At 45.9% G+C, this 17,031-nt stretch overlaps 1 protein-coding gene across 1 annotated transcript; it reads right to left on the bottom strand.

Annotated features, from left to right (window-relative positions):
- Window positions 1-1,281: 1,281 nt before the first annotated feature.
- On the bottom strand, window positions 1,282-16,845 carry LOC139205946 (enhancer of mRNA-decapping protein 3-like). The gene is made up of 7 exons (XM_070836223.1): window positions 16,739-16,845; window positions 15,717-15,901; window positions 15,312-15,514; window positions 10,073-10,435; window positions 4,269-4,422; window positions 3,156-3,373; window positions 1,282-2,833 (listed from the first exon to the last, which is right to left on the bottom strand). Exons 2-7 carry the CDS (start codon window positions 15,878-15,880, stop codon window positions 2,484-2,486), a joined length of 1,452 nt encoding a protein of 483 aa, XP_070692324.1. The 5' UTR covers window positions 15,881-15,901; window positions 16,739-16,845; the 3' UTR covers window positions 1,282-2,483.
- Window positions 16,846-17,031: the final 186 nt, after the last annotated feature.

Raw genomic sequence — 17,031 nt, 5'->3', positions numbered from 1 at the left:
TAGTTTTCTCTCTGGTCTAATTGAGGCTAATTTTTGTAACGGTTTGTTGTTTTAATACTCACTTCAGCCACAAGAGTGCGTTTTGCACACACTTTAGAACAGAGGGAGCTGGGAATTGAACCACCAACCCTGTGGTCATGAGCCAAACGCTTCACCTACAGAGAAAAACACCTCCAGGTGTTTATGAAACTCTGCCGGTCACATTTAGAGCAGAGCAGTACACCAACAGACTCTCAGAGGTGACCAGAAAACAGACCACTAGATATATTCTCTCACTTACCTCTCAGGGTTTCTCACTAAATATTCAAATATATAGATATAAAATAATCTATTATTATATTACACCTGTGGGAGTTTGATTGTCTGTATCATTACCTGTGTAGTGTGGTTTTTAAAAGGAGCTTGTGTGCAAATGTAGAAGCTGAACGCTCCCAAATAAAAATGTCTAACTGAGCAACATAAAGCACAGTTATGGGACAGCAGACGCTTTGTTTGGGTTTCACCTCAGCAGGAAAATCACAGGTGTAACTAACAACATTAACGATGGCTCCACAAAGCTACGGCGTAAAGCACCCGAAAGCATTGACGCTCATTTTATACACTGATAAATAAATCTAAAGTAGTGGCACAAGGTGTTGGGAGCGGCCATCATGTTGCACAGTTCACACACACACAGTTTGCAAGATGTTTTTTTTTTATTTAATTTGCATATAAAGTAGCACCCAGTGTCACCCGAGCATTTTGTCTGTGGATCCTGAATGTTCATCAGTAACATGTTGTTTTTGCTTTGCCTGGTGCTCCACATTTATCCCCAAAGACACAGAAAAGAAAACACTTTCAGAGGACATGTTCTAAAGCTGCTCTGTGCTCACATCAGCGGCTTTGTCAGCAATAGCCAGTCAGAGTGGACAGAAATGATTCACAACCTCACACACAATGTATTTTCCAGAGCTGAGTGAAGTCCTGAAAACTCCTGAGATACAAATCCCCTCCTTTAGTATTATGATGTTTCCCTTTTTCCTAATTCATCTCAACATGAGACTCCTCCTCAATCAAACTTTCAAGGACTTTTTTTCACCATGATTCTTAATCACAGTCATCAGATTGTAAGTGCTTCATTTAGTCTTTGCTGTGTGTGATAAACTGCCCGTGTTTCCCTGAACGGAGGCTCTCAGGTCAATTTTAAATACGTGATTTGCATGAATATTCAGATCTCTTATTCGGAACTTAACGAAAGCGCCAGCAGATTAAGCTCCGTCTGCTCTGCTGCTCTCTGCCAGCTCCGCTCACCTGGAGGCAGCCAGTCGGTGAAGCTCTCTGGAGATAAAGAAGGTCCCTATGATTCCTGGGAGAGCCGCCGATTGAAGAACTCTCTCACTAACCACAAGTCCCTGATTGTGTCTCACTGATGGAGCGAGGGGTCACTTCTGTCTACAGCAACAGCTGTGCTGCCAGAAACACACATTAGTAAAACAGAAAAGTGTCCAAAAGGTTCCTGTAGTACATTAAAGTATTCAATCAACCCAAAGTGGTGAAATAAGTAAACCCTGCAGATCGTAAATAAAAGAGCTGCTCAGCTGCCAGTTTTCTCTGTTCTTGTAAAATTAACTATTGCTGCTGTGAGGTTTTACCGTTAGATCACTGTGACAACCACAAGAGAGGAAGCTGGTTGGAGTGGTGATGATTAGGGTTCAGTCCGCTGATCAAGAGATCAACATGGTCGAACTCGTTTTTTTGGTCCTCGGGACGTGTGCTTCAAATTTGCTGCCTAATCTGCAACACTTCAGAAACAGAGGATGAATCGTGCTGCCTCTTCTCAGTATTAGTGAGTGCCGTCAGATGTAAATGCAAATATATTGTTTTTTTTTTTTTTTAAACGTGATTTCTAAGACGTATTCCAAAAATAAATACAAATACAGATTCTGTGTAATATCACCTTCTCAGTGAAACAAGTGCTACAACCATTTCTAGACAAAACACACCCATTTCAGTGAGTAGAAAAGCTGCACTCGACAGAGACAATGGCCTCTGACGTGGCCTGTGGCGCAGATGAATGGCAGATTTGGGTTGGCAGACAGCTTTAGGCTGAGCTCTGCTCCGGGTCATGATCAGACTCCACATGTAATCTCAAGGAGGAAACAGGAAGCGTGACTCCGCTGCTCTGCCTGGTCACAGGGTCAGAGGTAACACATGGACTCACAGTGGTCAGCATTTTGTAAACATATTCACATCGTTGCAGAGCCCTTATCAAAACACGCCGAAGAACAGGAAACCTTTCCCTCTCAAAAACAAGAGGTGTCGCACGCAACGCACGGCCCCTGGGAGTTTCCACAGATGAGAGGAAAACTCTGTTTCAGACGAGTCATGAAGCTGGACGATACACACCTTGGTACAGAACATTGTTTTGGTCATATCGCTGCTCTACAGCATACATACACAACGGTGCCCTCCTTACCCCCCCTCCTATTGTCCACGTGTGACCGTCAGTGGGTGCTCTGGTGCGCCCGGTGCAGAGGAATGACAAACTTACACCCAAAGGGTGAGTGGTAGCTGATTCCAACTTCCTGGAAAACCAGCTTAGGGATGCCAATGTCACAGAGGTAGACCCTGCTCTCCGCCTCAGGTAAAGGCAGCGGGAGGCCCAGAGACAGGGTCCACTTCGCCTCGACAGTCTGATGCTGCTCACTGACCGCGGGGTCGATGCTGAGCACCGGAGCCCGGTTCTGGTTGGCCCAGTCGGCGGCTGATTGGTACCAGGACTGCTCCCTCAGCAGGCGGTTCTCATGGCAGTCCAGGCAGTTGATGACCAGATCGACGGGGCTCGCTGGCAGGTCTGAGACACGGGGAGAGGGGAAGAGAGAGGCGTAACATTGGTGGACATAGTGCTTCAAAGTTTCCTCACAAAATCACACAGGACACTCTAAAATCTATTTTCTATTCACAGGCATCTAACACGTCTGGAGCCAGGCCTCGCTGCTCCACTAGAGGGCACCCTTTATCTGTGCTGCTCTGCTCCAACAGGACTTCTCACACAGATGCTCTGATCCACTTTTACGTCACCATCATGCATCAGCCCACACAGCAGCATCACTGTCACTGGACTCTGAGTAAACAGCCATTTAATCAGGTCAAAACTCTCCACCGGTGTGCTCTACCTTTGACGTTGGCCACCTGCTTGCCGCCGGTCCTGCTGTAGAGGTTGACCTCGCTGGTGACAGAGTCCTGCATCTTGAGAAAGTTGGGCAAGAACAGGATGACCTCCACGTCGTGGTTGGCCAGGTGTCGACCACAGCTGATGCCCTGGGCGCCCTGGATGTGCGGCCCACACAGGAGCACCACAGTGGGCCTCTGGTGGACATTTTTTGGGGTGAGCCTGGGGAGATTCAGGAGAGCGACAAGTGAAGTTTTCATATAAGGAGGATATAAAACACCTGACCACTTTGAATGTGTTGAACATTGCAGGTGACACATAATGAAGCTTATGTTCACTTATGGTTACAAACTTAAACCTTTCTTTTACTGGCTGCTTAATTTCCTCCATGGCCTCCCTCTTTACACAGGTACCCCAAAAAAGAGAGTTTCACCAAACAATGCAGGTGTTGTAATGATAAAGAGCTGTGTGTATATTTCAGCCCCCCTGTGTCACTGTGACAACGGTCAGTGGGGGTGAAGAAACTATGCATCTGTCCTGCACACATAAGGAAGGCATTGTCTGGAAAGTGGATGTAAAGCTTGTATAGCTGCACACCTCCTGCCTATGAACTGTGCGCCTGCTGACTGAAATAGTGGGACTCCACCGTGGTGTCAGTGATCCTCGTCTTACAATCCAATATTAAACCTGATCTGAGATCACAGCAGTGATCACAGATTGGTGTAAACCTGAGACACACAACAATTACAGTGCTAAATTGATAAAAGGATCTGAGACAATAAACCTGTTTGTAATTTGAGCCTCTGCGCTTATGTTCTTTTTTATTGTTTCCCTGCACCTTTTCTGTCTTATTTAAGACCAAACAGTCTGCAGGGACACCACACAGTCTGCAGGGACACCACACAGTCTGCAGGGACACCGAACAGTCTGCAGGGACACCGAACAGTCTGCAGGGACACCGAACAGTCTGCAGGGACACTAAACAGTCTGCAGGGACACCAAACAGTCTGCAGGGGCACCAAACAGTCAGGATACCAGGATTAACCTCATTCTTTTCCACACTCGACCCTGGCAGGCTGCCCCACGGCACCAGTGAGCCCAGTGTGGTGTTGCTCACCTGTTTGGTCCGCCCAGCAGAGTGAGAGCCATCTGACTGGAACAGACCCCTGTCGTCTCCAGCCTGCGCTCCAGAGACAGGCCCCAGCGCTCTGCAGCTGCCAGCAGGCGCTTATGAAGCTCGTAGGTCACGCTGGGAACCACCAGGCCCGAATCTGCAGAGAGAAAACACAGACAGCATGACACTGCTGTTCCACGCCTACTGTGATTTCTGATCACGACAGGGTCAGCGCTTGATAAAAACATCCCCGTGTCCTAGCAAACATCTGTCCAGACAAAGTGTCCTTAAAGGATAACCCTGCAGCACCTTTAGTTATCCTTTAAGCCACACAAACACTGGTTCACTGGCAACTTTACCGGACAAATGATCCACGTAACGTAAATATTCATACACATATTTGTATTCTTACATTCTTGCATCCACTGAAATGGTCCCACGTGTGTCATATTTCTAAATTAGACCTGAACTACAGTTTCACAAGTGTTATGACATTTTACAATTTATCTTCATCAGAGCACCTTGAACAACAAGAGCTGGAGTGGAGGTAAAGCCCAGAAACCTGACCTCTAAGATAACGCTGGTCTACAGATAAAGACGCTCCCAGGTTCTACAGCACTGTGGGTACGTGTAAGCCACACAGATCCTCACGTGAGGAGCCCGTTCCCCTGAGAAAAGCCCTTCCTCCTCCTCCTCATGACCTGATCTTGTTCCCATCACGGAAGATTCTCCATTTCCTCTCCTGTTTGTCACTGCTGTCTGCTGCAACAAAGGGAAGATTGGCAGCCTTTACAAAACATGACAAACATGAGGCAGCCAGAGTGAGACGCCTATTCCCCACAGGCCCCGAGTTCACACGCACCATCACACGGTTTCTGACCAATCCTCGAGCCTTAGGTCTAGGACGGGGCTGCACTGCGCTGGACCCCCCACATCGGCTGCTGCCTCAGTCAAAACATACAGCAGGTTGGCGTGACAAAAAGGGGACAAGCATCACATACATATGAACACCTGCACCTGTATCCCAGCAGCCTGTGGTGGGAGGGTGGGGAGGGCTGCACATGTGGGAGGCATGGGGGCTGAACAGTGGATTCAACCCCGTTTGTTCTGCCAGTGGCTATGAAACAAAGAATGACTTTAGTGATGATTCTTTAATGTCAGTGCTTAAAGCATAACTCCAGTGTTTTTAAACCTGGAGCCTATTTTTACACTCACTTCCACTAAAAGATAGACCTGGAAGATCCTTTTGGTTTAACCAGAAACAGCCGTTGTTTTTTGCCATTCAAACCCACCAGACTCCATTCACAAAAAACTTAATTTTACAACAGAGACCACAGGAGTTGTTGGTCTACTGCTGCCTCAGTCAGTTAGTTTATTTAATGTTATTGAGTCAGTTTGATGATTTTAAGAGTTACTTTGGATCCAACACAATATTTGTGTAACGCACAATAACACAAACATACTGGCAACTCTAGTGTCCTGCGAGCTAAAATTAGATTTTTGTCAGTGGAGTCTGGTGTGTGTGCAGAAAGCGATATAACAACTGTTTGTGGTTAATGAAAAAGGATCTCACAGGTCTCTCTCTGTAGGGATCTATTTTTCTGTGGGGGGACTGACATGCAGAACACAACACTGAGGACTACTCTTAAGGATAGTGCACATTTTTAGCTTTTGTATGTAAAATATTCTCATCAGGATCAGATGTCTGGCGGACTGGACGTCTTTATTATCGGAACTCACCACCGTTATCACATCAGTCTTGTTTTGCAAAAGCCTAATCGCCATCTTCCCTCTGTCCCTTTGCTTTTATGAGTCTTGTCACGTCGAGTCACCTAACCTTGTCGGAATCGTTGTCTTCTGTGTATTTTTTGAATTGCTGTATTACAGAAGTACAACTCAGCCTTGTATTGCAGCACAAACTGAAGTGTGTGGAAACCTTTAAAGAGCCCGAGCTAATCCCTGGCTGTCTACTGCCTGTGGCACATTAGAGGGGTAATGAAAGTCAAGCTGGGGGAACTGCACGGCTCAGGATCCCTTTGATAAATAAAGCTGCTGGGAGGCTGTTAAGTCCTTAATGGCCTCCTACAGATCTCTGGCCTGGTAGCTGACGATTTGGTGGCCTCATCGGTGTGCACAAATTCACACACACTCACTCGCTCGCTCCTCATCCTACAGCGCACTCACAACAGGCTGAGGTACAAACACATATACAACCACAGCTTCTCACCCTGGCATGCAACACAGACAGAGTGAAACACACACACACACTCATCCACACCACACACCACACACACACCCTCATACACAAGATAATTACATATAAACACAGAGGCTCATGCCGTGCCTGACTGAAATTCCCGCTTATCTTTAGGGTGGCCCTGCTCCCCTCCCACTATTCTCTTATTGATACCGCACAAAGACTGCTAGTATGTTTCAGTGAGCAACAGAAATCTGGAACATGCCAATCCTCACGTGAGCGATAAGCGCAGCAAAGTCAACTGCCTCTTGTCATGCAAACTGCTGCCTTGAGTGCCAAGCTCAGGGGAAGTGGGAGTTACTGCGCTACTACGCACCAATTGCTTTTCGACCATCCCACCAGGTGCGCTAGCTGCCGCCACCAAAACAACCCCCCTCATCTCCCCTCCCCTCCGTCACGTTCACACGCCATCTCCTCCTCCACCCTTTCGATGTGGTGTGAAAACAATCTCAACAGTCAACTAGCTAAACCGGGCAGCCGTGAGTGTTCAGCAGCACTAAATAAAACTGAGCTGGAAGCAATCCTTCAAGCATGACAGCGGAGCTGACGGGACTGAAAGCAATACATGCCGTCTGGACGAGGGCCATGTGTGACTAAGGCTTGTGTTGCGATGGGGAGGGTTAGATGAGGATGCTCCGTTCCTCTCTGCTGCACCGCAACACATGAACTACGCTGACCTGCACGCTGACGACGCAGCAAGATGGGGCAGTGGTTCATTGGGCCACAGGAAAAAAGCTTAAAGCAGTAATCTGTGAGAGTCTTTTTTTGGCGTTTTGGTGCCAACAGCTGCATGTTTTTTGCAGTGTTCAGCACAAATCACTGACTAATCAAACCATGTGACATACTGTATTTCATTGGATTTTCTGCAAGGAAGGTTCACTTCTGACGGTGGTACCCTTCTATTCATCCGTTTAAGTCATCACCTCAATTATTCTGCTAAATTTTTGAACATTCCCAACATGCATTGACTGAATAACTTTAGCTGGTGGAGGTTTGAGGGGCGAAACACTGAAGAACAAAAATAAACAGATTAACAATGTGCAGGAATTTTGGATTCTGTCCCAGAGTTTCTGGTCACACACACCTGTGTTCAGAAGACTTTCTTACAGAGCGTTGTAGCGAGGCATCCATCACGTAAAGTTCACAAGAAAATGAATAAATAAAAGAAGGAGAACCAGTTGACAATTGGCTGGGGTTGTAATTTGTGTTGCTGCCTGGCGTGTTTGTCCTGAGGTTTCGCTGCACAGCTGGAGTCAATCGCACCACAGGAAAGCCAAGACAATGGCAGAACTGAACTTACACAAACTGCAACCTTTACAATAAACAACAGTCTACGGAGACGGGCCCGTCAAACCTCATGCCAGCGCGTTATGGCAACCCGAACATACACCTCAGCACTTTGTTTTTCTTTCTCTATCCTCGTATTGTTGGTTTATCTGTTTACTGGCAGAGATTCCAGGCCGAGAGCACTGTGGTTTGTTCCTGCTTCAGAGGTGCTGTTTATGTAAGCCTGTACGGCGGCACGCTAATTACAGAGTGCAGAGGATGGGGATTATGATGACAGCCCTGGGAAGAATATCAGCCTGCACGGTAAGAAAAGGAGGCTCTGCTTGGCAGCTGTCTGCTGAAGGGTAGACAGCAGCTCCTGCTGAGCTGCACTGCATCACCACACAGTGGGACAGAAATGCTAGGAACACCATCACTACCACAACGACCCTGCCATCACACACACACACACACACGCACAGAGTGGCTGGTTTTCCTATCTGCCATCATCCTTGTTCCAGTCATCCCACTCCTGTTTTTCCTCGTCAAGACAGGGGAGATACTGCCTGGAAAACCACAGATGCTGAGCAGAAACAGACAAATGAGATTCTGGGAAACCAAACCTTACTGAGCTTAGAGGAAACTTTAAACCAACACATTCATATTTTTGTCTCCGTCAGTTCTGATGATATGAAAAAAAGGTCATCATGTATTTGTTTGTCCACTTGTCATTTGGGATGCAACTGACCATTATCTTCATTGTCTTTTAACCTGTTCATTATTTTCTTCATAAATTCATCAGTTTGGTTTATAAAAAGACAACAAATGGTGGAAAGTGTTGATCTTTGTTTCCCAAAGCCCAAAGTAACATAAGATATTCCTTTAGTAGTCCCACGACGGGGACATTTTTACAAATTATGTCCTCACATGTCTTGTTTTGTCCACAACCCAGAGATATTCACTGAACTCTCACAGAGGAGGAAAGAAAGCAGGAAATATTCACATTTAAGAAGCTGAAATCGGAGAATTTGGGCTTCTTTTCCTTAGAAAAGTGACTCAAACCAACTAAACGATCATCATAGTTGAAGATGAATTTAATAGCTGACAACCAATGGATATTAATGGGGCTGATTTGTCCAATAAATGCTTGCCTCCCCGTCTTGTCCCACAGCAGCCTGTAAACTAGCATCTTGTGAGCACAAAAAGGTGGAGCGTGATCCTTCTACCTCTAGTATAACAACCACAGCACTCTGCCCTCTCCCCCATCACCGTGTCTCACACCTTGGACTCCAGGGCCTGTCAGTGCACCATTTTCTCATCTCATGTGGCAGGGAGGGGAACATCGGTGGCTCGTACACTTTGCCCCCCCCGTCACCCCCGCCCCTTTAGAGTGCATGTGGTTTTTCTCATTGTGTTCAATGGAAAGAGAGACTACAGCACATTCCTCGGCGAGCGCTTTTTGTGCCCAGGATCAAGTAATCTAAAAACAGTTCAGGAGCATTTCAGGAGCTGCAACTGTGCTGGAAAAGCGCCTTGTTAGATAAACAGATGGTTCTCCTGGTCAAAGCTTAAACACAGCGGGAAAAAACCTACTCCTTCCAAAACAAACACTGAGCGCACAACGCTGACATGCTCACTGATAAAATGTCCCAAAGAGTGACACATCTTATCTCAGGACACTTCCCAGCACAAAACATTAACTATTTCTAGTGAAATTAGTTTATGATGAGTACAGTACAGGTGGGTGAGAGTAGGTGTAGTAATTAAGGTGGTCAAAGCGGGTCCATAAGACCACCTGTAAACACCTGACTGTTATTTTCCTCTTTCCTCAGCTGGTCTACGAGCGCTGACATGAAAATCGTAAATTTAAAATTGTAAAACACCATTTCCAGCTTCTAGAAGTTTGCGTGTTTCCTGCGTTTTATATTTTTGTAACTTAAATACATTTTTAGCATGTCTGCTAACATGGAGGAGGCAGAGTTTATGACCTACACTGCAGCCAACCAGAGGGAGATCCAGATGTTTTGGCTTCATTTTTGGAGCCGTCATGTCGTCTGTCTTTGTATTCAGTCTGAGGTTAATTGTGGGTTTTGGTCTTTTTATGATCATCTGCTGACAATAAGACACATTTGAAATATCACCAGAATGACCCTTTAAGGAAGTTCAGTGCTGTACTATTGTACTTTTCAGAGCCAGGATCAGAAACGGCTTTCTTGCAAAAATATTGAGTCAAACTGAACGACCAGCGTGTGTGTGTGTGTGTGTGTGTGCGCTCTGTCCTCACCAGTGCAGTACTCTTTGCCCCCATGCTGGGGCACTGTTATCTGTCGGTAAATGACGGCCTTCCCCTCCAGGATATTCTCATCGTGGCGGTAGGACGTGGGCCTCTGTTCGCCCTGCGTGCTGTGATGCTGCGCCCTGCCGCCGTGGCTCTGCGTCCCGTCGATCTGGGAGAAGACGGCAGCTTTGTCGAACAGAGCCAGGTTTCCCTCAAAGTCAAAGTCTGTGTCCAGGTCCTCATCCGTCCCGTCTCCGAAGCACTCGTCGTCCTTTGTCCTCATCGGCCCTCCGGCGCCCCCGTTCCTCACGCCGCTTTTCTTCTGTGCAGCCTGTGTCGCCCCCCTGCTGCTGGACGACCCTGCCGGGGCTGGAGAACACAGAGACATTAAGATGGAGGCAAAAAGGCATTTTCAGCCTAATGGTCCTAATTAATTCTCACCAATACTTTTGTTTTGCTTCAACAATGAATAAAACCAGAGAGAAATATGTTGAAATGAGAAACTCTGGCATCAGCAATAATCCATATCAAAAGCTTCAAGGTTAAGTTTACTAACTATGTTTGAAAAAGGGTTATTTCATAATCAAGTTTTATGTGGTCATGGTCACTGTGGTCATTTTGTACATTTTTGCTGAGAGTACAAGCCATTTATCAAATGTTTGTAATGTTCGGCCCTTTGCTGTTCGAGCCCCCAGAATGAACTTTTCATATTATTGCGTTTGCTTTATCTTATAATGTTTTCGTTGTCGTTTTGTTTTTTATCTGCTGAGGTTCTGGGAGGTGAGTGAACCGTCCTGCTGCCGACAGCGGAGGAACCTGAGGAAGACGATCCCGACTGAAAGTCTGTCAAATGTCCAACTTCATACTGACTTCACTGTGGTGCACAGACTGCTGCCAGTGAAGCGGTGTGCTTTTCACTGCATGAGGAAACTGTGACAGTGTGTGACTGTCAGTTGTGTTCTTTAATCACTTGTTTCTATCAGTTGCTGAATTAGTAAGATGATACAGGAAGTGTGAACAATAGACAGGAAAACAATAAATCGAGGAAAACAGTTTTACGGGATGCTTAGTGCACTGAAAAGTCAAAATCAAAGTGCACAGATTACCCAGAAATCTGCTCTGCTCACACCCTAACCACCCCTGGAAGGAGCTATGAGCCGTCTACTATACATCATCGTGCTGTAAATGGTGTGATCCAGGCACAATATGTTCCTGCACTCAGCTGTTTGAAACTCTGACGAGATGCTCGAAACTCTCTCCTTTTAATCTTGTGTAACTCTGACTGGCGACTCTTCTCATCCTCTCACGGTCAGTTACTTTGAGCTGCTGAGGACAAAACACAGCTGACACACAAAACATACAATGGCCGACAGAGAGGCGTTCAATAAAGTTTACATACATGTAAGCACAAACTAAATGAACAGAGAACAAAAAAAAGAAAAACTGGAAAAACCTGGCCTTCAACCCCAGCCATGCTGAGCTCTCACGCTAACCAGGAGACAGAGAGGCACAGTCGCACGCTACTGTCACTGACAGCTAAGGTACTTTGGACTCTCTCACGCAAGACACTCAATCACAGCGCACTGGGACAGATACAAAGCCGCAAACCAGCTATGGTCTAGTGTGCCTCAGAATCACAGCACGGCCACGGCCACTGCAAGGCTGCAGCACTCAGCAGTGATTTGCTGCGTCTGTGTGCACGCAGCGTTTCCAGCGCTGCTCTGACAAAATATTTAGCGATATTTATGTGCCTGATCTCCCTCTAAACACAGCACTGCTAAGTACATGTAATTAGAGTCTATTATATGTCGCAAGAAAAACAATATTGAGACTGGTCCGACATGCTGAGGAGAAGGGTTGCATAAAAGCCTGTGTCCTTACTATCACAAGCCAGCAATGTCTTTATTTACAAGGAAGTGTTTTGTCATGCTATGAATCAAAGATCTGAATGAACCGGGCAGAGCTCCAACTAAAACAGACTAATGAATAACAAGTAACGAGACAGACAGTGAATTTCTGTGTTTTCAGTTTAGACAAAGTCAGTGACAAATTAGTACAACCACTGCACACAGGCACAGGCCAGGAATGTTTCAAACTGAAATACGGGTCATTGCAAAATTATACCACATAGTGCTACACTGTGAACAGACGTGGAATATTTATTACCATTTTTATGTGATTTGGACGTTTATGATTTGATATTCACTCTCAATCACCCCGGTGGGCATTTTCAGACAGTTATATTGTTTGTCGCTGCATTTCCAGGCCTGGAAAATATCAAATATTTAAGCCATAATCCTCATTTGTTACTGTTGGTTTATATCAAGCGAGGACAAATCTAGCTGATACAGGTGCAAAGCACTATCACAGTTTTCTAGTTTTCACTGGCTTTTCATTTTTGGCTTCAGCTCAATTTATTTCCAGTTAGTTTCCACAGTGGGTTAGGGGTAGTTTTTAAACTGGGACGCTCTCAGTGTGAATGTGCAGAGTTGTCGAATGTCGAAGCTAAACAAAACATGGATGCACAGCAAAACCTTTCCAGGATACACAGAGGTTTAAAAGAAACACACAGTGGGGATTTAGGGGGGAAACCACAAACCTGCACATAAAGTCAGTGCACACACAGAGGTGGCACGCCGGTTGTGGGAACAGTTTTCATAAGGGCAAAGTCTGGAAGTCCTCTTCCAAAATGCCCTTTTAATGAGATCTGTTGGGGTCTAATGGGATTCAAATTCTGGAGGCCTCTGCATCATTCACAAAAGAGGTTTCTAAATTCCCATCCTACTCTCCCAGAAAGATCAATGGCAGATATTCAGCAGTCATTTCTGGAATCCGTGATCTTGTATAAGCAACGGCCCACCCTGCTTTCCCTTCTTTGTGGCCGGGGGCTTCTTGGGAGCATGGCATTGCGTGTGAAAGGACCAGCCCTGCCCAGGCCGCTCAGCACTTTGGCCCCATGCAATTTGGGCATTAGCTCCCTGGCCACCAGCCTGAGAGCTGGAGATTAAAATAAAAACTCAGAAGGTAAACACTGCTTCCACAATTGATATCGCTCTGGCGTTCCGAGCACACTGGGACAACATGGCTTCCTGTCGGGGAGGGAGGGGGGGGCGTTTCCTGTGCGGAGCAGGAGGGGGGGAGGGAGGGTGAGGACAGGAGGGCACGGAGCACGAAAAGCCAGGCTTTGCATAACCTTCTCTTTAGGAGCAGGAGAGGGAGGGGCAGTGTTTATTGATCTTAGTCACACACATATTGTAAAGAGGAACTTTGGTACGAGCCTTTAGCACGCTATGGGAATCTTAAGGGGGGAGGGGGTCATAGCAAGATAGTGTTTGGTCCCATACTGCAGCTAGTGACACTCAGGGAGCAGGACTGGGTCAACGAGCTACAAGTCTGTCCTGCACAGAACCAACACTGAAGACATATAAGAATATGAACATGTTCCTTTTCCTCATTTTAATCCTCTGTAAAAACAACAAAAAAAACAAAACCAAAACAGACTGGCTTCCTTTTGTTCAAGCTTCATCTTCCACACACAGGAAACGCACCGAGGCACAGGTCATTTTTACAACCAGGCTGAAGAATATTACACATTGTCCATTGGCCAATTCTATTGACCCCTGACTTCTCCATTGTTCAGGGCTCCAGAGTGTGAAAGTGAACTGACTTTACTGATTCCCTCAGAGGCCACAGAGCGGTCCGAGCAGACTTCCTGCTGACTGGATGTTGACAGGAGGAAATGCCGTTTTTAACCTTTATCTAATCAGGAAGGTTGAGTAACACGTTCTTATTTTTACAACTACATGTACAGCTTGGGACGGCAGAAAGAAGATGTGCCTTTCTGTATCATTATGCGACTTCCACAGCTCATCACTGCCCTCACAAGTTAGCATATTTGCAATTACTTTGATTTTTTTATCAGGTTTTGGTTAAAAAAAAGAAGGTTCTGTCATTGGCTATTTCAAGCGTCCACACAGGCTACAAAATATCAAAAGTATGTCTTCAGAGGGCACTCATGGGCTCAGGGCTGTGAGCTACATACATCTACCTGCCGGGGAAGCCAGAAAGTATTGAGACGGATTGATGTGACGTTGGTTTTGGTCATTTCATTTTCGTTTCTTTTCGTTTACTGGAGAAAGAAAAGCCAGAGTGCCTGAATCATCACTCCTTCAGTGGCACTGGAGAACTGTGATTTGGTGCACGTACAGTGTGTGAAACTTGATTTTTCCCAACAGTGTCATCATCTGACAAAGCATTTGATGTACTTGCTGTCGGCTGTGAATCATCACATTCCTTTGATGAAAACGCAGCGGTGTTGAATGACTTTGCATTTTCAGGGGCAAATTTCTGGGAATTAGAAAAGGAGTTGGGTAATATGTGACACTGCTGTGTATCACACTTCCTTGAGGCGGTGAACAATATCCATTTCCTGAGGACAGAGGAGTACTGTACGGCCTACGTTGGAGTAAATTCCTCTTATGGACAACACGACTCCCAACATGCAACTGACAACAATAGCTACGTGACTAAAGAACTAGGAAATGCAGCATCACAATGAATAAGCAGAAGCTTTATATAAACAGGCCTTTTCTCAACGTAGGAAGAGCTACGTCCTACTGTTTCAACATTTTGGAACATTTCTACACTAGCCTGCCAGTCACCTGGTATACTGCACAATCACGCTCCCCTTAGACAGTGTTCGGTTGTTGCAGCTTGATGAGCAGCTGCAGGGTCAAAGGCTTCACTACAAAACCTGATTCTGTGATCTGCTGCTGATGCTGTGAACACACTGAACTCAAACCCGGACAAAGCACAACGGTGGACAATCAAGTTCTCGTATGAACATCTACTGGTGTCTTTGTGTTTTCCTTACTTATTAGCTCTACGGGCAGCAACTAACGATTATTTTCATTTTGAATTAATCTGTTGTTTGGTCTATCGATGTCAGGAAATGGTGAAAAATGTCAATCGCTGTTTCCCAAAGTCCCACATGACGTCCTAAAACGTCTCGTTTTCTCCACAACCCAAAGACATTCAGTTTACGGTCACAGAGGAGGACAGCATTTTTCAAGGCCCCACATTATGCGTAATGAGTGTTTTAACGTCTTTTCAACATAAAAGTGTGTCTCTGGAGTGCATACAGACCGCCAAACTACCTCCAATAACTCTAAATCAGTCCTCAATATGGCCTGTACCACAGAAAATCTCTGTGAGTGTGGTTAAACCCAGTCATCCATCGACCTACCTCTGCGTAGGATGGTGATCGGAGCAGTGCTGGGCTGAGAGCTGCTGCTGCTGCCTGTTGCATGAGGGTGAGTGATTCTGTTACTCTGACCGTGGCGTCCTGACGGCACAGAGCCGGGCTCCGTCGCAGCTCCCTGGCCAGAGCTGGGCTTGTTGATTGTATTCTGGATATCTAGGAACTTCAGCTCTTTGATATCCATGGCACTGAAAGACAAACAACTTACTGACCTTACTTGGAGCTCAAACTGTTATTCCCAGGTCTGTAGATTTGGATTTTTAGGCATTTATTCTCAGCATAGTAGAATTAAACAATCAAACATGGCCTGTGTATCTCAAAGGATAACTTTGGTATCTTATAAACCTGTTGGGGATAAGAAACTTTGTCAGCATCCCTCTTGTTTCTCACCTGAAAGTGACCTCAGGAACAGGACATCTGACCCCGTTGTGGTAAGGCTGTCTCAGCGAGATGGTCTGGCTGGCGTGATCCACAGAGCACACCTCTCCCTGGTAAACTCCCAGCGTCAGCCCACAGTTTATAGACACGACGCTGCCGAGCCAGTCAGCGGCCATTCTGCTCACCGTGACCCCACGCTGCACAAACAGAAAACAGAGGCAGCTCAGCAGCGGTTGTGACACTCCATGTATAAGTCATCTTGGACCATAGCTACCACGGAGGACAACGAGACCGTGGAGGAGTTTTAAGGACATACACATATTATATGACATATAATAATACATTCTGTGTCTCTAAAATCATAACTAAGGCCCTCATTTCTGCCCTGATCGTCTGGCCTCGCTGAACCAAACTCTACTCAATAATCTAATAGATTATCACTGCACATTAACACATTAACTGTAGATGTACTATGTGCTGCCTGGGTCCCTCTGACTGACAAGTTCACAGTTAAACAGCTCATAGACATCTGAAATATGACCAAACACACCAAAAAGGCTGATCTTTAACAACGTGATTCATTTTAAAAGCTTCTTGTGTTATCAGCTGTGTCAGATATTGACATGAGCAGCAGTCAGATTACTGTAGATGAGCATAAAGTGCATGATATTAAAGGTACCTTTTGTTTATGTCCCACTGTTGCTAGCTAGCTAACAGTTGACTTTCATTCAAAAGGTTTTTAGCGTGTTGCGTGAACTTCTTTGAGCCAGAGCTGATCTTAACAAACATAGAGGATGAACTAACCTTTTAATAGTGTCCACGTGAAGGCAGAGTTCACAGAAACATATCAAACAGATCACAACATTGAGCTAAACAAGCAGGTGTGGGCTGTGCTGCTAGCAAGAGAGCTAGCTTTAGCTTCGCTGCTGTCCGCCATGTTTGTTTGTGTATCTCAGCGGACTGTTGAAGGCTGCTGACTGACTGCTTACTATACCTGAACACTGAGTTTACTCCGTCACTGGGGGTAAAGTTACCTTATCGATGATAAATCTGAGCCGAGGACTGAAGGAAAGCCGAAGCTGCAGCTTGATCAGATGCAGAGATGTAGACGCTGCGCTCGTTCAGCTGACCTGCGTCTGCGCGGCCGCCATATTGGGGAGGTCAAGATCCGCTGGTCCGCTGTGCTGATTTCACAACAAAATCAGCTCCAAGAGGCTAAAGTTTCAACCGAATTTCAGGAAAATAGGTTTAGAAATATGTGACAAATTGACCATGATATTGTTTATTCGCTGGTGTTAAATTCAGTCATTAGGGGTGGATATAATAA

This window comes from Pempheris klunzingeri, chromosome 1 (assembly GCF_042242105.1).
Source record: "Pempheris klunzingeri isolate RE-2024b chromosome 1, fPemKlu1.hap1, whole genome shotgun sequence".
NCBI classification, from domain to species: Eukaryota; Metazoa; Chordata; class Actinopteri; order Acropomatiformes; family Pempheridae; genus Pempheris; species Pempheris klunzingeri.
Note: the sequence above shows the minus strand (reverse complement) of the source record. Positions and strands in the feature narration are given on the sequence as shown.